General features: G+C 53.4%; 6 protein-coding genes across 6 annotated transcripts; 2 read left to right on the forward strand and 4 right to left on the reverse strand.

The window, feature by feature from the left end:
* Nucleotides 1-440: 440 nt before the first annotated feature.
* M406DRAFT_325791 (uncharacterized protein) lies at nt 441-1,647 on the forward strand (the record flags this gene model as incomplete). The annotated part of the gene is made up of 8 exons (XM_040920023.1): nt 441-504; nt 576-640; nt 758-768; nt 811-836; nt 1,123-1,149; nt 1,198-1,223; nt 1,403-1,457; nt 1,586-1,647. 8 exons carry the CDS (start codon nt 441-443, stop codon nt 1,645-1,647), a joined length of 336 nt encoding a protein of 111 aa, XP_040781303.1.
* Nucleotides 1,648-4,918: 3,271 nt separating this feature from the next.
* On the forward strand, nt 4,919-6,899 carry M406DRAFT_325792 (aspartyl aminopeptidase-like protein; the record flags this gene model as incomplete). Its single annotated transcript, XM_040920024.1, has 5 exons — nt 4,919-4,976; nt 5,075-5,178; nt 5,282-6,323; nt 6,427-6,615; nt 6,784-6,899. The coding sequence occupies 5 exons, from the start codon at nt 4,919-4,921 to the stop codon at nt 6,897-6,899; spliced, it is 1,509 nt and encodes a 502-aa protein (XP_040781304.1).
* Nucleotides 6,900-7,384: 485 nt separating this feature from the next.
* M406DRAFT_349162 (uncharacterized protein) lies at nt 7,385-11,508 on the reverse strand. The gene is made up of 3 exons (XM_040922448.1): nt 11,165-11,508; nt 9,498-11,034; nt 7,385-9,392 (listed from the first exon to the last, which is right to left on the reverse strand). Exons 1-3 carry the CDS (start codon nt 11,174-11,176, stop codon nt 7,888-7,890), a joined length of 3,054 nt encoding a protein of 1,017 aa, XP_040781305.1. The 5' UTR covers nt 11,177-11,508; the 3' UTR covers nt 7,385-7,887.
* An 814-nt stretch (nt 11,509-12,322) lies between these two features.
* M406DRAFT_344127 (FACT complex subunit POB3) lies at nt 12,323-14,112 on the reverse strand (the record flags this gene model as incomplete). The annotated part of the gene is made up of 3 exons (XM_040921944.1): nt 12,323-12,914; nt 12,973-13,823; nt 13,888-14,112. The coding sequence occupies 3 exons, from the start codon at nt 14,110-14,112 to the stop codon at nt 12,323-12,325; spliced, it is 1,668 nt and encodes a 555-aa protein (XP_040781306.1).
* Nucleotides 14,113-15,206: 1,094 nt separating this feature from the next.
* M406DRAFT_32948 (uncharacterized protein) lies at nt 15,207-17,715 on the reverse strand (the record flags this gene model as incomplete). Its single annotated transcript, XM_040920432.1, has 2 exons — nt 15,207-15,362; nt 16,795-17,715. Coding segments are annotated over 2 exons (1,077 nt in total), but the record flags the coding sequence as incomplete, so codon positions are not given.
* A 696-nt stretch (nt 17,716-18,411) lies between these two features.
* On the reverse strand, nt 18,412-20,502 carry M406DRAFT_34482 (uncharacterized protein; the record flags this gene model as incomplete). Its single annotated transcript, XM_040922015.1, has 3 exons — nt 18,412-19,629; nt 19,686-19,992; nt 20,060-20,502. 3 exons carry the CDS (start codon nt 20,500-20,502, stop codon nt 18,412-18,414), a joined length of 1,968 nt encoding a protein of 655 aa, XP_040781308.1.
* Between the last annotated feature and the right edge of the window lie 384 nt (nt 20,503-20,886).

Below are 20,886 nucleotides of genomic sequence, written 5' to 3' on the forward strand. Positions count from 1 at the left end.
GGGGAGAGGGAGGGAGAGAGGACAGGGAGAATGAAATGACAGATGCCTCCGCGTTGATCGGCATGGGAACCTTATTGTTCTTAGCAAGGCGGTTGTCTGGGTGGACGAGGGGGGGCGACAGGACCTGTCAAAGTCTCCTCTAGCAGTGGGGATCGTCTTGCGCAATTCACAAGGGTCTCTCCTCTTGCTGGGAAATTTCCAAGACAAAGTCCCTTACCTCTCTTGCCAAGGGCACACCCACCCAAACACACCCACCAAACCCACCCACCCACAAAGCGGCGCGCACGCACGCACGCACGCACGCACGCAACGCAACGCAACGCACAGCATGTTTTGTGTCGTCAAGGCACATACTCTGTCGCATCATCATGTTCGTCGTCGAGGAATTTTCTCTCTTCTCTTTTCTTTCCCAGGTCTAATTTGTTTATGAATTGTGCACGATGTTGGAGATGGTTCCTTATCTGCCACGCTTCAGCTACAGTCAGATACTTAACGCACGCAAAGGTAAGCTGATTCCCACCCCCCCCCTCCCTTCCTTTTTTGTAAAGTACTATGTAACGAGCCTGGGACCTCAGGTACCGGGTACAGCTCCGAGAAACGATCTTCGCTTTTTGCTGGTCCAGCACACCAGGCCTCAATCGTCCCAGGTGCTATCGCGGTCTGGGCCCCAACGGCGATGCGATGATCAGGGAACAGGGCTAATCCCTCTTCAACCACACCCGTGCTTGTCCAGGTAGTGCTATTATGACATATATAGTACACACTATGGTAAGTATGCCGTAGAACTCGCAGGGCTTTACTCGTCATCAGCTTTCAAGAGGAGCAAGAGGGTCATAGTAAGTTTTAGTCTGTAGAGGACGGCAAGATCAGCTTGTTGTTGCGGTACAGGAAAGAAGAGGGTCCTATCCGCTTCGTTTTCCCAACGCATTGCTGGTGGGTCAGTCAGCAGGGCCGTCATCCTCAATCCAGCCCGACACGAAATGCTTGGGATCCCAGGGATGGCTTGGATCTATCTGAACCGGTCCCCCCTCCCAAACCCAGGCTAGACCGGATCAGGGTGCGGTCCGTCGCGCAACAGACGGCAAATCAATGTCGACACGCCCAGTGTTGTAAACTATGCAGGCGTGGCCGCGCAGGACCCTCTCAATAGTCAGTCTTCTTTGCTTCCCTCGAGAGAACTAATCTGTACGTCTCTAGGCGAGGAGGCAGATAGGGTGGAGGGGGTTGGTGGGCGTTTTTGGGTGGGTGTATTGTCCTCACTGGCCTGGCCCATCGTCGGCTGTGCAGGTTCGACTTGTCGCTTGAACAAGTCGAGAAATTTGAACGTGTAGTACTTATTATGCATGCGTTTCATGCCAACCCCCCCCCCCAAATTTCCTCCCATCTCTACCTTTCTCAAAAGGAGAAGGAGGCCAGCAGCAGTGAGAAGAAGGGCGGGGGGGCTGCGCCGGCGCATCGTACGTACCTGATCGGGAGTCGTTCGGTGTTGCATGCAACATTTCCCGACGCTCCACAACGCACAAGGTCCTCCCACCCTCCCCTCCAACCCCCCCCCCCAATCTTTGCATGGACGACGACGCATCAGGCGGCAGATGTGGAAGTCCTGCTGTCATGGGTGGTGGCGATTCCTGGGGCGCCATTTCCTAGTTGTCAAAAAGCATCATGCTTGTTCAGGACAGCACAAAAAGGGTCGAGTACACTTTGTCTGTCTCGGTGACTGCGCAAAGAAAACAAATCTTGTTGGAATGGGTTGATTGATTATACTGTGTTGCGTTTCACAACGCTGCCTTGCGGCCTGTTTGATGGGCCCATTCAACGCCCAGCCTGACAATGTTTCTAGCCAGTCCAGACACACTTGGCAACAGCTGAACGCTGATTCGCCCCTGATGATCAAGATCAGCGTCAATTATTGGATGGTCTGGTCTGCAGGTAAAGTTGTGAAAAGAAACAAAGGAAAAAGAGTGGTATACCGACCAGAGGCTCTCTTTCTCATTCTGAGTTTGTCGTCGTCTTCTGGCGTGGCACACACACACGCACACGCACCAACAGCCCCCCTTCAGACCTTGGCTGAACGTCCCATCTGCGACATGAGATTCTCTTCCCCCCCCCCTCCCCTTTCCCCCTGTTCCACAGAGATCGGCCCGCTGGCAGCCGGAATAATCAATGTGGGCGGGAAGTGCAGCATATCCTGCAGATTTTGAACAATGGCGTGCAGCAGGTTATGTTGTCTGAGAGGTAAAGGTGGTGGTGTAGTGGGAAAGCCATATATGGTGGAGAGTTACAGAGACAGGCCAAATTGTCTGCTTTTCAATTCACCGGCCGTCCACAAAGGCACACTCTGACACAAACTATAATGTGTGATCGTCGTAAACTCAAAATTATCCAGGGTCGGTAGCTTAAGAGCAGGGTTGCGCTGGCAGTCGTTTCCACGAATCTGGCAGGGTCGCAACAGATGAGAAGCCCTGTTGGGTATTTGTTTCCCTCCCCCCCCCCCCCTTCTTTCTTCTGTTGTCCCCTTGTCGATCGATGGGCGCCACGGGAAGCGTACCTGCGCAGGGCTGGCCAGACTCTGAATTCTCCCCCTCGCCGCTGAGCGACCTTGTCCAAGGAAGTTGCCATCCATCAAATCAGCCTATGACGACGAGACAGCGCAAAGAGGACGCATTACCTGGCTGAAGACAGGGCAGGGCAGTGCAGTGCAGAGCAGCCAGTTTCTCTTCGTAATCTCTCGGGGCCAGTGAGCCGTGCTCAGGTCGCCGTCTCCTCAGGTTTCTGTGGTCTCTCGAGAAACAACAGAACAGATTGGCAGTGGGCACCGTTGAGATGGGGCCGAACCGCTAAGCCTGGCAGACTCCACTCGAGATGGGAGAGCTGGAAACAGGGTCTTTTTCTCGCCACACAGGATGAATTACCATGTTTTCCCTAACCCCATGTTGTCTGTCATTTAACCTTGATGTTGACCCTCGGATCGTGGAGAGTGTTAGAGAGTCATTAACAGTATTCCTCGACCCGCTCCTCATCTTCATTGGCCGGAGATATTCTTTTCCCCCTTCTCTCTCTCTGTCTCACATTTTTCATACGGGGCCAAGGATTTCCGTGACCTCGAGTATTACTTTTTTCCATGGTCAGATCTCGTGTCGAGCCGAACGTGCAGCAGATGATCGACACAGCGATGTTGGCCTTGGGTCCCTTCAATCTTTTCTGAGTGGCCGCCATGGATGGACCACACCCGAACCGACAAGCAATGGGCAGAGACATCGGGCCAGGTTACCCACAGAATGTCACACACACACACACCTACCTGGTGCCATGCTCTTCTTGACTCAGCTGCGTGCTGCGGCGGGCGCCAGGTCGGTAGGTCCGAGCGCTTCCGCTGGCTCAGGTCGACAGCCTCACCAACTGGATGGGGGGAAGGGGGGAGGGGGCGGACCATTACAGGCATGGAATAGGTGTCTTTCCTTTTTGAGAGGGTTGGTTCGGTCTTGTTGCATCCCCAAACATCCCCAGATCTACGTTGCGGCGAACAGTACTGTAATAGTAGCACCGCACCAACACCAACACCAAAGCACGAGTGCGTCGTATACCACCGTCCCCTCCCCTCTCTCCCCCCCTGCAGGTGGCAGGTGGCAGGCTTGTTCTGAGCCTAACCCGGAATCCCCCCATCCCTTCTCTCTCTCAAGGGCAGGAGATTGATGCGATGTGAATGATGGTAATGGTAATGGCGAGGTGGCGTTTTGCCCCCCTGCACAGGTGCGAAATGCCATGTCGCCTGCACCAGGTCAGACACCAGCCAGACAACTGGAGACGGGTAAGCTGACGTTCACTTGTTGTTTGATGTTCGGCACAATCCATTCAGCTCATTGCGGTGTGAGACAGGATTTTTTATTCTCCTTTGTGGTGAGATCTGAATCGTGGCAAGGTGCAGTCGTCAATAAGGCTGAAGGATCTCTTTGTTGTCTCGATCTGAATCTACTACCCCTTGTGTGGCGAGGCCAAGTCAGACAGAGAGATAGAGAATACAGAAATGTTTGCGAAGTTATTGGCTACTATATTAGCACCCTGGTACCCAATACGATTTAATACTGAATGTAGCCCAGAATCAGGCCTGCAACATTCATGCTCCTCCTCCAAAAACGGCCCAATGACTGAGTAACCCCTGTTCTCCTTCGTGTCCTTTGTCCCTGTCGTATTTCTCTCCCTCTCCCAGCGGACAGTCAGTCAGTCAGCCAGCCTTGAAGCTAGACCTCGAAAGCCTAACTCCCAAGTCATTACTATAATATTATTATGTACAGGGTAGGCCAGGCTCGATTCTCTTTACTCTAGGTAGATTTAAAGTTTTGAAATTTCCCATGTTGATTCCAACAGTCCTGGAAATTAATTCATGTCCCAGAAAAGAGAGACGAGAAATAGTTGTGAGCCCGTTGATCACATCTGCTACCAGCAGTTGTTGTACATGGTACGGCATGTTATGGCACCTACGTGTAAGAAGTACTGTATCATAGTGGTCATTATGGACAGGTACTTACACGTGGACCAGGCCACTTCCCAGTAACCCACCTGCTGCCGGTCCGCTTCCGAGGCGGCGACAGGGCTGCCCTCCTCTGGGCGGGGCCAGGCCTAGTCGGGATCTCCTCCATCAAATCGGACAACCGCCAACATGCAGTGTGATCTTAGGACGAAGTTTCCGTGACATCGCCGTCTATCAAGTACCTTGGTCAACGCAGCTTCACCACAATCAATCTTCCCTCTGGACAAAGAAAGATATTGAGCCGTTCATCTATTTGTGCACTTCCCTCCACGCTTCATGCTCAAGACTTGCCTCGTCCTGCGATATACAAGATCATCCTGCGCTGCTTCAAGAGCTTCTCTAAGCTTCTTCATCCAACCCCGCCGAGCCTTCTCGTCCTCGAAGATCATCATGGCTCCTCCCAAGTCTGCTCACGAGTTCATTGATTTTTTGAACGCCTCGCCTACCCGTGAGTACTTCTCCCCCCCCCCCCCCACCTCCTTCCGCTCTCTCTCCCAGAGATTTTGCCTAAAGACTATGCATCTGTGGCTAATGCGCGCCTCACAGCCTACCATGCTGTTGCCGAGGCTGCTGCCCGCCTCGAGACTGCAGGTTTCAAGGGTATCAAAGAACGTGACAATTGGGGCTCGGAGCTACTCCCCGGTGGCAAGGTTTGCTTGTTCCCCCCTCCCCCCCCGGTTCTTCACCTCGATTCAATTGATCTAATCAGTGGGTGGGCGCATTGACCGGCAATTCGACTGACGAACAGTCCAGTACTACCTGACCCGCAACGCCTCGTCCATCGTGGCCTTCGCCGTCGGCAAGAAATGGGCACCTGGCAACCCCATCGGCATGGTCGGGGCGCACACCGACTCGCCCTGCCTGCGCATCAAGCCCGTGAGCAAGAAGACCAACGCCGGCTTCCTTCAGGTTGGCGTCGAGACCTACGGCGGTGGCATCTGGCACACCTGGTTCGACCGTGACCTCTCCACTGCCGGCCGTGTGCTGGTCAAGGACGCCCAGGGCAACTTTGTGCAGAAGCTTATCAAGGTTGACAAGCCCATCCTGCGCATCCCTACCCTGGCCATCCATCTTCACAGGCAGAGCAACTTTGACCCCAACAAGGAGACCGAGCTGTTCCCCATCTGTGGCCTCGCCGAGGCGGAGCTCAACCGGTCCGGCAAGCCCCCTGCGGATGCCAAGAAGGACGGCGACGAATCCGCCGAGGCTGAGGGCGAGGATGCTGAGTTCCAACCCCTTAAGGCCATGACACAACGACACCACCCGTACCTGCTGGACGTCATTGCACAGCACGCCGGCGTCGATGCCGATGCCATCGTCGACTTCGAGCTGGTCCTCTACGACACGCAGAAGTCGTGCCTCGGTGGCCTCAACGACGAGTTCATCTTCTCGCCGCGCCTGGACAACCTCGGCATGACCTATTGCAGCGTCATGGGCCTGATCGCGTCCGTCCAAGATGAGAAGAGCCTAGACGATGAGTCCAGCATCCGCCTGATTGCGTGTTTCGACCACGAGGAGATCGGTTCCCTCACAGCGCAAGGTGCCAACTCCAACATGCTGCCGGCCGTCCTCCGCCGCCTGTCGGTCCTGCCAGCGGGTCGTTTCCATGAGGCCCCAGCTTCTGAAAAGTCGTACGAGCATGTACATTCCGATGACATTGCCACCGCGTTCGAGCAGACTCTGTCAACGTCATTCTTCGTGTCTGCGGACATGGCGCATAGCGTCAACCCCAACTATCAGCAGAAATACGAATCGAACCACCAGCCTGAGATGAATAAGGGGATTGTCATAAAGAGTACGTTTGCCCTTCCCCCCTCCCTTTCCCTCCCAGTGCTTTTTTTTACTCTTTCTGCTTCGACTATTGAACATGACTGACTGGTTGGTTTGTTTGTATTTAGTCAACGCAAACCAGCGCTACGCCACCAACTCCCCTGGTATCGTCCTCTTGCAAGAAGTCGCAAAGAAGGCCGGCGTGCCGCTGCAACTGTTTGTCGTCCGCAACGACTCGGCTTGCGGCAGCACCATTGGGCCAATGCTGTCCGCAAAAATGGGTGTACGCACGATCGACGTTGGAAACCCGCAGCTCAGTAGGTTTAATCTGTGATTCTGCCATACCTATGTCCTGTTCGATCTCGTGGGAGCAGACTTCAAAAAGAACCATTTTTTGCCATCTGCTGCTTAGGCATCTTTCATGACCATATCCAAGTAATCATAGCTCTCGAGGGAAATAATTACTGACACTTGCTGGTTTTTAGGCATGCATTCTATCCGTGAGACGGGTGGCTCGTACGATGTTGAGCATGGCATCAAGCTATTTGAGGCTTTCTTGTCCAACTACGCGGATCTGGAGTCAAAAATCTTGGTGGACTAAGTTGGGTCAGGCCTGCAGAGACGAGCCTGGAGAAATTGAGAGGCCCGGTCATTTGTTGATATGCAAGCTGCGTTTGCGCATCAGTATTCTATCTACCATCTGCACATCTGGTGGCACCAGCGACAATGTTATTCCATATAGCATATATCTGCATAAAGGTCCTAGTACCAAAGCAGGACTCTTTATCAGCCGACTTTCCTCCAGTGTACATGGTCCTAGTCTCGATGGCCTCGCATGCTTTTGTGAGAGGATCCTGTGAGCTCAACACCATCGCCAGGCTCTCTCGCCTGTTAGTCAAATGCTATGTCCGGTCATCAAGTGAAAGTCCATATTTGGCAAAGCCCGGCTGTCCACATTGGACAATCGGGAGATGGTAATGTGCTTATCCTGAAAGATCTACCACGCCCGCCCTCTAGCTACTAATTCGTCCTGATTGTTTCTCTGTCAAACTTCCAATGGATTGCAAAGACGAAGGAAGGTTTTTTGAGAACACGGACAAGATATATCTAGACGCTGAATGCTAAAGGGAGATCTATGTCTTGTCTACCGAAATACAATACAAAAGATGACTGAGGCACGTCTGATGTCTGCAGCGAGCGAATTTCAAGAACCACAAGAGATAATAATTGCAACGAGAACAGTCTTGTGCAGCGGAAAATTAACACGCTAGGAAAGTATTTGATTTTTGAGGGGGAATCTTTTTTTCTTTCTATTTAAAACCATATCCATCCCGAACCCTGGCCTTGTGGCTCTTCAACTTGAAACCCCCACGGATGATTGATGATTGTGAAAGCATGGTATCCTGTAATGCTTGGCCCTGCCCAACTCGTTCAAGTACTAAAAGGGCCAACCTCTCAGTCCCTAGTCTTACTTGTGCTTGGCCCCCCTTGCTTGCTAGCACAGTACTTGTGCAAGCCAAAGCTCTCCTCTACCCACGCCTCCTTCTGCCCCACGGCCTCTCCACGCATGCCTGACTGTTGACTGTAAATCACTTACTGCCACTAAGCCGTGTAAGATAATTTAAGAAGGCCTTCCTGTCAGTGGACATGGTCTGCAAGAACTCGGCGCCATCGATACCGAGGGAGGGGAATAACGTGGACTGTAGGTTGTGGATGAAGACCTCGCCGGTCTTGGTGTAGATGGTCTGCTCAAGCTGCGCGATCTCGTTCACAACCTGTCTGGTCTGAGCATCAGAGGGGTTGAATTGCGGATCTCGTAGAACCTCCCAGCAGAGAGGGTGGAACCGGTCCATGATGAATTGATCAAAGCCAGGGATGAGAGGCGATGGTGAGCCGGACGGAGGGCTGGGGTTGCTCGAGATGGTAGCAACGTCAGGGCCACCCCAGACAGCGGTCATGCGTTGCAGCAGGCCAAAAGCTGATCGGCTCGTAGACATATTGCCGTGAGAAATGGTCCTGGCTAGTGTGATGATTGAAGAGATAACAGACTCAAAGTACCCCTGGTTTGTTTCGCTGACTAAGACACCCCCAAGGTCGTTTGCCAGAATGATCTGTATGAAATGTAGGTATTCCCTCCTCAGCTCACCAAGCTGGATATCGTCATCGGTGCCCGTAACAGGTTGCGACAGGCCCTCAAATATGCGCTGCAGGAGTGGTGTCAGGAGTAGGTTGAGGATCTCGTAAATCTCTGCCTTGAATCCAAACACCACCTGTTCGAGTAGTCGGAGGAACATGGCCATCTCGTCGTTCGATGAGCTTTGAGAAAGCAGGCCTTCAATCCATTGCGGCAACTGCGGGAGGACGGTGGAACCGAGCACACCGAGAAGTCGAGAGAAAGCGGATCTGCATGCGGTACGAATTTCGCTGTTGGAGTTCAGCTCCTTCAGAGCGACTAGAACTGCCTCAGCAACATGCGAAAAGACCTCGGAGATCTCCTTGGCTGGGGGAGGTTGCTTGCTGAGATTGTTGCCCGTGGGGGAGTCAGAAAATCCATGAGCAAAATACCCAAGGGCTGTGACAATGTGGTGGGCTTGCAGAATGGCTTGGGCATCACCGGCCTTTGCTCGCGGCAGTGTATTCTGCATGTCCGTGAACAATGGTTCCATGACCGTGCGAGCAAAAATGACTTGCTTCTCAATAGGCGTAGCGCCCGTCGAAGAGATGCAGCCGATGGTCTCGAAAAGGTAGAGTTGATTCGTGAACACGGCGTCCGCTGAGTGGTCAGATTCGTCGGAAGACATGTCGTCGTCGGCTTCGTCGCCCGAAACTTCCGCCTTGATGGCCAAAAGATCGGCAACGGATTGTATGACAGTTCCAGTCATTTCTGAGACCTGGGCTCGTAGTTGTTTCACGAGACGGTAAAACAAGTACCAAGATCGGACGCGGACCCGCATGTGATCATGATGCACGAGTCGCACAAAGTTTTCGAGCACACGTGGTATGTACTCCTGGCGACTTTCGAAGAAGGCAGCATATCGAACACAGATCTCCATGTACTGCAACAAAATTGCAGGATGAGGGAAGTTGGAGATATCTGTTCACAATAATTAGTACCATGGTGACCAAAATGCTAATCCCCCTACTCCCCCTTTTTTCCCCGGGCGGGGGTTGGGTTTCTCTGTCCTCTCTTTCAGCTTACCTGATTCAACCATCTTCGACATGATGAGTACCAGTCTCTCAGCTGCAGCCGTAGAAGGCTGAGACTTGCCAGCCAACCCTTGATTGGGCAGAGCAAGCTCGCCGAAGAGGTACATTTCATATAGCGCCAAGTCCAGGTCTCGCCAGTCCATCTGTGAGCCTCTCTGATCGAGCGTCTGGAAAGTGTTTGCCACAAGATTGCTTAATGTTTCCAGGTAAAGGTTTTGGTCGACTGCAGCCACGCTCTTCTGTAGGTTCTGAAGCCGCTTCCGCAGTTCTTGAAATTCGGCCTCGTCCGTCTGCTCGTCCTCATTACCCCAGGACGCAGTCTCATCGTACCTCAGCTTGAGGATGATTGCATTCAGGATACTTGGAAGCATCTCTCCATATTGAGGCGGGAGTGGGTTCATCTTCCGGAAGAGGGTAAGAACGTCCGTGAGTGATGGGATAACAGAGGAGCAGACCTCGTCAAACTCATCGGAGAAAAACCGAAGGAGAAGCGGGAGGAAATCCAGCAGGTGCTGCTCGGCTTTAGGGGTAGAGTCGGGATTGAACGTCTCTAGAACCTTAACCACGTCGGTCATGACCACATTCACCATCTTTGCCACAGCCTCCGCCAGGTCGGTATCATATTTCGCGGTGCCCCTGTATTGGTTCAGAGGTGGACTGTTCACGAGCTCCGACACGATCTGCTTTAGACCGAGGAAAGCAATGAGTTCCATCTTGTCGCTGGGCTTCATCTTCTTGGCGGTGATCTCGGTGTAGGCTTCCACAGCAGCATCCCTCACCTTGTCGGTGTCGCCCTTATCCGTACGTCCAATCAGGGGGAGCAGGAGGTTGATCATGTCCTGCTGGATGACCAGGGTGATATCGATCCACTGCACCCACTTGCCCAATACCTTCAGCGTCATCTCAATGATCTTGTCGTCCCGGTCCTGGTATTGAGCAAGGATCTCCTGCCATGAATGCACCACCTTTTGCATGTCTCGCTCCCTCACAAGATCCTTGAGATCGACGTTGCGGTTGGCCTCATCTGGCTGGCGGGAGAGGAGCTGGTCCGCGATCTCATCGTGAACAGAGAGCAGTATACGCAGGTACAGCACACAACCGACGGTGTTGTCCCTCCTCTCACTTCCGGGCAGACTTGTCATGGACAGGAAGTCGTCCAGGAACGATTCCCACCCTTGCTTGTACAGCCGTACGAAAAGGAAGGTCAGGGTCTGCGTGAGCTTATTCTGGAGAGTGGGCGAGTCGAGCTGCTCGGGCGTGGTGGCATAGCTCCGCCTGACATAGTCGAGGAAGGTATCCTTCAGCGCGGCCAGGTTGTTCGCATCGTTCTCGATCATGATAGCATTATTGATAACCTCCAAGCAGACGACACGGACAACCTCCATTGGTGGAGGGTCCCGAATAAAGATCGCAACGCAGGACTGCCATCCTTGTGGATCTGTCCGGAGGTTGGCGAGGAACTGGAAGGCTTGTTGCTTGAGACTGTTGTCCGAATGAGGGTTCCACGCTATCTCAATAGCATTTTCAATCTGTGCATAGACAGCTGCAGGTTAGCCTCGGTCTCTGGAGGGCTGTTTTGTACTACGAAGGGCAGGAAGGGTCGGGCAGCTGGGCGAACCCAGATCTGCCGTGGGAAAATAAATACTCGACCAGCCATACCTGACTCTCCATTCTGACGGAAGCTCCGTAAAGGAGTCACGTCCCCGGGGGATAGCTTTATTCGGTGTGTGCGCGCCTGTGGCTCGGAGACTGCTATCATGCGTGGGTGGTGGTGATGATTGGGCTTGGGTTTGGGCAAGCATGCAGCATCGTATCGCTGGTGGATTTCGAGGCGGGGCAGCAAAAGAGTCACCGCGTGCTCATTCTTGTACTTGTGCAGGCAGAACAGCTAAGCAGTCAAGGTTTGCGAGTATGGGCTGGCCTAAGCAATGCAGCACAGAGAAGCCAAGCTGACCGAGGTGATGTGGAGGTGGTTCAGGTTAAGAGTTGAGACAGCATGTGGCTTGGGAGAATGATGTCGCTGTAGTTGGAAAAAGGCAGCCGAGCGCTTTTGGCCGGGACTGGTACTTTCTCATCAGTGCCCAAAACATGCAAGTTAGTGGTTGCCTTTCTTATGGTGGGGCACTTTTTTGGCCCTGTCCCCACATGCTGACATCGACAACCAGCCCTGGAGAAGCTGTCAATGCAAGCTCTTACACATTAGCAACCCTGCAGCAAACCTTAGAATGCCCTTGCTTGCTTTCTGGCTTCTTTACAGCTGCTTTCTTTCCTTTATTTGGATTGAGCTCATCGATCTCATCATTAATGTAGTAAGCCTGCTGACTTCTTTCTCTCTTCTCCTCTTCTTGTAATATTGTTTTCACTTTCCTTGTTCCACGAGGCATAACAAATGTTTGGAGTTACTATGCATCTGCGAAGGTCATCATCGATTGTTCTGATGGATTCTTGTGTACCGTATCAAGATAGCTGAGAGAACGGACAACCCCCGGATCGAAACAACACGAGTTGCGAAGAAAAGTCGGGAAAAGGGGGGGGAGGGGGGAAGGACGGCTACAGTGATGGATTTCAGGCAGTCAAATTACAATTTTGGCCATGTCATAGCTAGAGCAGGAGGTGTGCATTAAAGATCACTTGAGTCTGATTTTCGAGACTATGATGATGTCGCACCGCAGTAAGCCTGTTATGGCGCCCTCATTACTCCCGGACCTAACGCCTGCCCAATTTTGCACATTCCATCCTCCGAGTCCCTCATAATTCTACACGATGTTATTCTCTCCATCGTCTGACGAAGAGAGATACTTTTCCTAGTTGCTTTCATCATGAAGACGACTTCTTCTTCTTCTTTGGCGGCGAGTCCTCGTGCTCCTCGTCGTCGTCCACGGCGTCGTTGTCGACGCCGCTCTCAGCATCTGAGGAACCACTTCCAGAACCATCACTCTCGTGGGCAGAATCGTACTCCTCTGCGACGTCGCTCTCCGATTCAGTCCGGAAGTCCTCATCAACACTCTCCTCGTCCTCATCTGCAGAGCCACGATCGGCCGCGGGCGCCATCTCCTCGTCCGAGCTGAGTGCCTGCTCACGCAGCGCCTGCTTCAGCAGTTTGTCGTCCTCGTCGATCTCGTTCTTAACGCGGAGACCCTTGAGCTTGAAGAATATCTCCAAGGACTTCAGGTCGTCTCGGCTGATGTTGCTGAACTGGTTTGAGGTGGAACCCTTCATCTGCACAGTGATGTCGAATGTCGACAGCGCAGAGACAGCTCCGCTGACACGGGAGAAGGTGACAGATTGTGTCTGCTCGTACGATATGTAGGTGGCAGGCTTGGGCACAAACATGAACGCCTTCTCCAGGAGGTACAAGAAGCCTTCGCTGGCCTTGATCGAACACTTGATTGCCTGTTGCTGACGGTGCCTGTTGCATGTTAGCTGAGAAGTACTGATGCTGTGATGAGCCCTTGAGGAATACTTACGTCTCAAAATCTTTGGCCGGAACGGACACCTTTTTGTTGGAAAGACCTCGGAAGATCTTTGTCACCACCTGGTGCATGGGCTCCTCGTAGTGTGCCTCTAACTTGCCATCGTATTTCTCCTTGCGGGTTTCCTCGCTCATGTTCAAGTCGATGGTGCTCTCGTCGTCCCTCTTAAACTGCATGACCACAAAGGGGTATCGGGTCTGACCTTGTCGCAAGGGGGGATCGAGACCGATACAGAGCAGGAAATGCACGTCATCTGGCTTGGGAAGGACCATAAACTTCTTGACAGCCTCATACTGGATCTTGTAGTCGTATGTCTTGCCGCGCAGTCGGAAAGAGGTGAGGTACATGTCGATGTCGAAACGGCCTCTGGGAGTGAGGTGCAGAACATCTTGGAAGGTAGCCACGGTGTCGCCTGCAGTATCTCCAATATCGGCCTTGTCCATCAGTGTCTGATAGAATAGATGGGCGGCTTGTATTTCCTCCTCGTCTGCATCGCTCGCGGCATCCTCGCCCTCGGCCTCTTTCTTGGTGGTCGTGCCAGGGATATAGAGTCGCATCTCCACGAGCTGGTCCATGGCGGCAGCAGCCTTGCGACCCTTGTCGGCATTGGCCTTTTCGCCGTCCTGAGAGGCAAACTCTATCGAGATTTCGTTTCGCCCGGCAAGGTTGGTGTTGCTGATCTCGGAGTACGGCACCTCAAAGGAAGGTCGGTTTTGAACGTTGAAGGTGAGCTCGCCTTTCGTAAACTCTGCCTTGCCCCAGTTCCATCCTCGCATCGAATGGTCCTTGTTCTCTAAGACGTGACCGTACCAGTTTTTGAAAACGCGCGTGAGCCTTTCGTGGTCCTGTTGCGCCCGTCAGTTAAACCTAAGCAATGAACGCCGCGCGGGGTCAATCGGCATCGCGCACCTCCTCTTGGAATCCATCAAGCTGTAGAATGTCTGAGCTTCGCTGCAGGATCTTGACCTCATACCCCTTGGCAGCTCGACTCCACTGCGCGCCAACAATGTCGCTTGCCTCCAGTGTGACTGCCTCGCCACCACTGGTAGGCTTCCAGCCCACACCAGCCTCAGAAAATCGGCATTTGCCATGGTCCTTAGATAGGTCCAAGTAGATGTTCTCGAAGCTCTCCATTTTCAAATGCTAGACGATGGGGGCTGGATGGACAGGGTCGCTGCAGTGATGGAGAGTTTCGAGGAACGATTGTGCGAAAGCAAAGGTGAAAAGGCTGGGGAGGAAGAAGTGCGCAGGAGATTTTGTTGCAGCGTTGACGCGCTTGCTAGAGCTTGGGGTGCTACTGAATAGCAGCACGCGTTAATGACCAGAGTCTGTGCACTGCCTGGGCTGCTTGCAGGGACCAGGGTAGGCTGCCCCACATGGAAGGGCACATTCCTACTAACCGGTGCTTACATAGTGAAGTTCTTTGGTCTACAGTAAGACAGATTTGATCAATGCCTACATGAATGAATGCCTGCCATGCCGTGCCAATATCTGAGGAAATATCTTGACAGGATGGCATGTGAGTTACAAGCACGTTCAGGTCCGCAAGAGAATCACGAGAGGGTCATATTTGAAGTGTGCATGATTTATTTTATATCTGTAGGGATATGATGGGCCCAGCTTCTGTCTTAGCCTAAACGTGCTGATGTAGTCTATGCAGAGTTCTCTGCTGACACAGTTTGGGCCAAGTCTGGTGCTAGTAATGTCTGAGCAGGTTTCTCTCCCGATGCAAGTTGAGCTGAATTCGCTTCTGACCCCATTTCTTGTATGCCTGCTGCTGCTGGAGCTGGGGCTGAAGCTGGGGCTGAAGCTGGACCCGCGGAAAGAACATTTGGGGAAGCTAGACTCGGCAACATGGGTTTGGCCTCCTCTGGAGATGGCATGATTGCCTGTGCTCCTGCTGGCACAGCCGGTGGCATCATCGGGGTAGTGAACGGAGGTGCTGAAATCGTAGGAGGGACTGTGGCGGGTGCGGTAGCAAGAGACGGAGCCGTGACCACGCCGGGCGTTGTAGCTGGACCAGGAACTGTAGCAGATGCTTCTCCCTGCTTGTCAGGTTCTTTTTTGACCTCAGAAGCCTCGGCAGCCCTCTTTTCTTTCTCTTCTTCTGCCATCTTCTTCTCGCGCTCTTGAATCTCAAGCCTCTCCTTGCGTTCCTCTTCTGTTTCCGGACGGGTGAACCTGATCGGTACACCCTTGGCAGCATCAGATCCGTTGCCAACCCATGTACCCAGCGCCTGGCTCCATTTGAACTCGCCCTTGATGAGCTTCTGGATTTCCTTGAAGGCATAGACGTTGTAGTAAGGCAGTCCTGTCACGGGGTCTCTGTAGCGAGCTGGATGATTAGTGATCACGCAGAGTGGCGGATGAGGCGGTTCTGCGATCTGAGTTAGCTATGGGGCGAGGTAGACAAGATAGGATCCCTAACTTACTACCCAGCTTGCTCATCTTCCGCCCAAAAAGTATCTGCGTCTGTACTTCCGGTTTCTTGACCGCATCCTCATCGAAGTCCTGAAGGATGATGCAGCTGCGAGTCACTTTGCCTTCCATAGGGGGTTCAGGCTCCGGTGGCTCCGGTGGTGGAGGAGGCTTCCGAGAAGCCGCAGATTTGGCAGAAGCCTTTTTAGGAACTGCTTGATTCGTCTGTTGCTTTTTGGTCGTCTTGACCGGAGGTGTGGTCGGAGAAGTTATAGGCTGGAAGATTGCAGTTGTGTGTATTGGCGATGGTTGATGATTTGGTGCTTGGAAAGGGTTGTAGGAGGCTGCGCTTGTGGCTGCGGTTGGGTTTGGGGTCGGAATTGCTGTTGACGTGTGTATTGGAGGTGGCTGAGTAGACGGATGAATAGGGGGGGAGGGCGCCGCAGGTGACACACTAGATGCGCTGGGCGTAGTGGGTGCAATTGGGGGACTGGATACAGCAAAGCTAGTGGCTCGAGGAACAGGTGTAGCTGCGTAACCAAGTACTGGCATCGATCCATTAAGAGCATTGGGCATCCCGGCAGGAGGAGCGAGTACGTTGGTTTGTGCTGCCTGCATAAGGTGGGGATTCGGTGGTGGCATGAAACGTGGCCCTATATCAGGTCTCAATGCTAACGGGAGTGTCTTGGAGGCCTGCGTTTCTGTCTTGACGGTTGGCAATGAGGTCGCTGGGGTCGGACTCCCAGAAGCCGTCCGCACTGACATGGGCGTAGGCGTAGCTGTAGGGGTAGGGGTCGCGGTGCTTGGTCTAGTCACAACTGCTGGAGACATTGGTCGAGATGCCAGAGGCACTGGTTGAGGCAGGTTGGGTGGCTGCGTAGTTGCTCTAGGCGAAGGGACGTGAGGTGCAGAGGCCTGAGGTGCAGAGGCCTGAGGTGCAGAGACCGGAAGAGCAAAGACCGGAGCCGGAGCAGAGGCCAGAGGAACAGAGACCGGAGCAGTAGCGGCTATAGGAGGGGGCATTGAAGGTGCAGAGGCCGGAGAAACTGTAGCAGCTGGTGGAGCACAGACTGGAGGCGCAGGGGTTGGAGGAACAGAAGCTAGTGGAGAAGAGACTGGAGGCGCAGACGCCGGAGATGAAATAGTGGCCACCTCAGGTCGTGACGGTATGGCCTCCATGGGAATTGCAGGGGTAGATTCTGCTTTGGGCGCTTCTGGCTCTCTTGGGGCCTCTGGTACTGAGACCGAGTCGGGAGCGTTCTGCGCTGCGGGCGCTTCTGAAGCAGTGCCCGACGGGCCAACCTCTGTCTTGGGGCTCGCCGTGGCCGTCGTGGTCACAGTGGACGGCCCTACACCTCCCTCTGTCGTCGATGGAGCGGCGGTGGCGGCAGCGCTGACAGCGGTCGAGGGTCTCTTCCTCTTCGGCTTCTCCTCCATCGACACCATTTTTCCAACATGCTTCAGTTGGACCTCGCTCAAGTCGATAATACCAGTCCAGAACGTAACCACAGGTCCTTCGAGCCGTCGTTCATGCAGTGCCGCCAGCTTGGCGCGTCTCTCTTCCTCACGCTGCTTCTCGGCCTCCTCCCATCGGTTGAGACTCTTGGAGTTCCTCTTCTCCACGATAGCAGCCTCCTGTAGCCTCTCAGCTTGCGTCATAGGCGGCTTCTTCATAGCCTCCAGCTTCTTCGCCTTCCTCTCCATCGCCTCCACCTGCTTCTTGCGCCTCGCCTCGCGCTCAATCATCTGTTGATGTAGCTGCTCTTTACTCAGCCGCGTAGTCTTCCGCTCCGACGCTCGAGTAGGCTTGTCAGCCTCCGTCGGCAGCCAGCTCGTCCGCTCCGACTTCTTCTTTGGCCTGGGCTGGGGCGGAGGCACCGTGCTTCCGGTCGGGGTATCGGGCGGCTGGCTGATGCGGACCTTCTTCCTGAACTTGGCGGGGATGGCCTCCTGTGCCTTGCGTTTGCGCGCAGCCGCCTTCTTCTCCCTGGCCTGGCGCTCGAGCTCCTTCTCGCCCTCCATATCGTCTCCGTTGGCCTCGTTCTCGTCATCATCGTCTGATGAGTCCATCTGCGCGTCTGAACCATCGCCGTCTTCCTTATCCGTGAAGCCCGCGTCGTCTGCATCTTCTTGGAACAGGAGCTCTAGGTCCGAGTCTTCGTCGGCCGGGCCTTCGTTGGCCAGCATCGACTTCATGCGGTTGCCGGCAGTTGACCGCTTCGACCGCCCCGTGGCCAGCCATTCTACCTGCGGCGAGTGCGATCCGCTCGACCCGCTCTCGGAGTCGCTGCTGCTCGCGTCGCTGTTGGCATCTGACATCAGGTCCCGCGCAGCTAGCGATTTCGAGGCCTGCGGATTATCGGCTTCGGTTTCCATTGTGCGTGCGTTTGAAGGCGAGCGGGCCAGTATCGCCTTAATGAGTCTAGAGATTGCTCAGCTATTCAGATCATGGCGGTGGCTGCGGACATTCGCTTTTCCGACACTGTTGTCGCGTCGTGATGGGACAGAGTCGCGTGGTCATGTTGGTTAAGGAAGAGAAATTTACAGGCCTGCAAGTCAGCCGCGTTTGTAAAGTTTAGGCGCTCTTGTGGCATGTGACATCACTAACACGGGAGCATCCGACTGCCTATAGCAAAAACTTGTCCCCCATGTGCTACCAACTGCTCTCGCACTTTTTACGTCCGTATTAGTATCTGTTTATTTTATACGATCAATAGGAGTAGTTGCAGCTCTTCCTTGTATTACTTTGCACTCCTTCCAGACGCATGCACAATAGAACCTACGTAGCTCATGAGATTAATATCGACCGGGAAGTGACAAGAAACTGAATTTGAGCTGTGCCAATAAGACTGTGGCGCGCAGTGGGAGAGATGAGTTCGAAGTGCACCAGGGCATCATACTTAAGGTAAATAAGCACGAGAAAACAACCCAGTTCCAGAATATCGCGAATTATTTCACCACCCACCGGCTCCCTTCCTTAATAACCATCCTGAGGAGTCTTGGGTCTCCTCACCACTACCGTAGAGAACCCAAAGTCCTCTCAACATCCTCGAGCGACTCGAGCACTGCCGCGTACCCTCTTGCTTTGCTCTTCATCTGGCCAACAATGCCCAACACAGCGCTGATCGAATGGACATACCGCCTCTGCATCCCAAGGTGTGTATTCGACAACAGAGCTGTGACCAGCTGGAGAACAGCTACCTGGAAGTCGAGCATAGTCGGACTCTGCTCAGTGTCCGGCACATTCCAAGCGGCCACCGCCGTGACAACGCCCATCCACGTCTCCCTACTGCCGGGCTCTTCCCTTTCAACGACTGGCAGAAGCACACGTACGATCTCGATACCCCTGGAAGCCTCATTTTCGTCTTCTACAGACGAGCTCGTCTGTAAAATAGAGAGCATGTCTTTCGTCAGTACTTCCCATCCCTCATTTTCGAGGAGCGAATTCGCACCCTCGTCAACGGTCATAATCCCTTCCAAAGCCACAAGCACGGGTCTCCTAAAGTCAAGCCTGTCAGAGGCACCTGTTTTGTAGAGGTCCATGAACATATCTCCAAGTCCCGCTGCTTCACTGCGCAACATATCGTTATCATCCTCGCGCAGCCAGATGGCTAGAGCCCTTACTGCGGCCAAGACCAAGGGGTCTTGGTGGGCGCTCTCTGTCTTCGAATCCCATGCGAGCGTAAAATGAGATCCTGTGGATGTTTTGGCCTTTCCAATCCGAGCCTCTGGATGTAGCCCCATAGCGCCTACGACAGAGGCGTCCCACCGCTCGCGAAGGTACTCGATGGCAAGGGACATGGTCTCTGAAATAAATTTGCGCAATTTTAAGAGTAGATCAGGGGCCATCATGAGTGGTAATGTCGGGCCCTCGAGATCTTCATCTTCGAGGAATCTGACTAGAAACCCGATGAAAGCTGAGACGATATCGAAGGCTGAAGCGAGCCGCTTGGAGATGATTTCATACTCAGGACTATTCAGTTGTCCGAGGAGAGCCGGGAACGAGGAGCGCAGATCAATCAAGACAAGATTGATTAGTAAATAGGAGAATGGCTTGTCTGATCTGGTTTTGTCGGAGAACAATATGTTCGAGGCTTCAGCTGGAAAGGCTTGTAATAAGGAGGCTGTGAGGTTTGTGTATGCCGCCCGACCTGCTGGAGTAGGCTTGCTTGTCACTAAATTGCGGATGAAATTTGTGACGGGTTGTAACCATGCTGAGTTTTTTGGTACCGTCTACAGGTCTGTCAGCAAGTGTCAAATTTCCATCGCGATACATGTGTAGGACGTACCTCAGGTTCCAATCTACGCAAGAGTTCGTCGACAAAGTTCAAGAGCGTGACGGCATCAGTGCCCTTGAACGAGACGGCCAGCGCCAGCACGGTCTGGTTTATCTTGGACTGCAAATATGCTCTGTCATCGCTCGACACAGATGACTGCACAAAGGCGTGCAGGAAAACATCGAGGGCGAGAGGTCGCGCTGGCGCAATCTCCACAAGACAGCTTATATCGTCAACGCTCAGGAAGATCTTGGCGCCTTCCGGAGTGCTGACAAGGGTTAGGAGAGTCTGAAGTACTAGCTGGGTTGTGATGTCTGAACTGTTCAACATATACATCAGCTCATGTCGCCCATGGAAAACTTTGGTTGTTTCAGTGGAATGAGTACCTGTACAGTATCACCGAGACAAGAAGCGGTATCCGGTCGACGAGGCTCGGCTCTTTCTTCAAATTTGTTGGGAGAAGGGTCGAAAATGTGTGAAGAACAGCAACAGCAATATCGACCATGTCCTTCGCGTCTTTACTTGGCGAAGACTTGTTTGCGCCGCTCCGTAGTAGACGGTCCAGGAACTTGGGAGACACGCTCTGCCATAAGGTCGTGATGGTAGGCTCATCTTCTCGGAGTTGTTGTGAGTTGTCGAGGACAGACTTGAGCAGTGCAAGGCCGACGAACCTTGAAGTGTCATTCTTGGTCCTTAAAAGCTCCTGGATTTTCTGAATCGTCACCGTCACATTCTCGCCGCTTTCCTGTTCCTGGTTTTGAGCCGTTCCCGTCTGCGATGAGTGTTGATCTGTCGCTGTGGGAGCACCGTCTCCTTGCGTCGAGGTCATGTTGTCTACAGACCTCGAGTAGACCTTTAGCAGAAGGACTGTCACATCTCAAGACATGGCGACTAGAGCCTAATTCCGGTGGGTTCAGCGCAGACAGCTGCCTAAGTGCTTCTCATCTGGAATGTGACCGGTGCAAGCGAAAGGCCGCCTCAGGGTTTTTCTTAGAGGGTCCTCACAGGGTCTTGCCTAGTGACTAGGTGGTCCTCTGGATTGACGTCACGTACCTGAAGCACCCTAGAGACGGGAGCAGTAAGGCTGCTATTCAGGGGTCCAGCGCACTACCGCTTCAAGGTTTCAGCGGCACATAGTGTGGGTCAGGATCGCCGACTTAGGCGCGATAGGGGGCCTGGGCCGGAAACGACAGGTCAATATTCCTTTCAAGAT

The sequence above is a fragment of the Cryphonectria parasitica genome, assembly GCF_011745365.1.
Source record: "Cryphonectria parasitica EP155 unplaced genomic scaffold M406scaffold_1, whole genome shotgun sequence".
In the NCBI taxonomy this organism is placed as follows: Eukaryota; Fungi; Ascomycota; class Sordariomycetes; order Diaporthales; family Cryphonectriaceae; genus Cryphonectria; species Cryphonectria parasitica.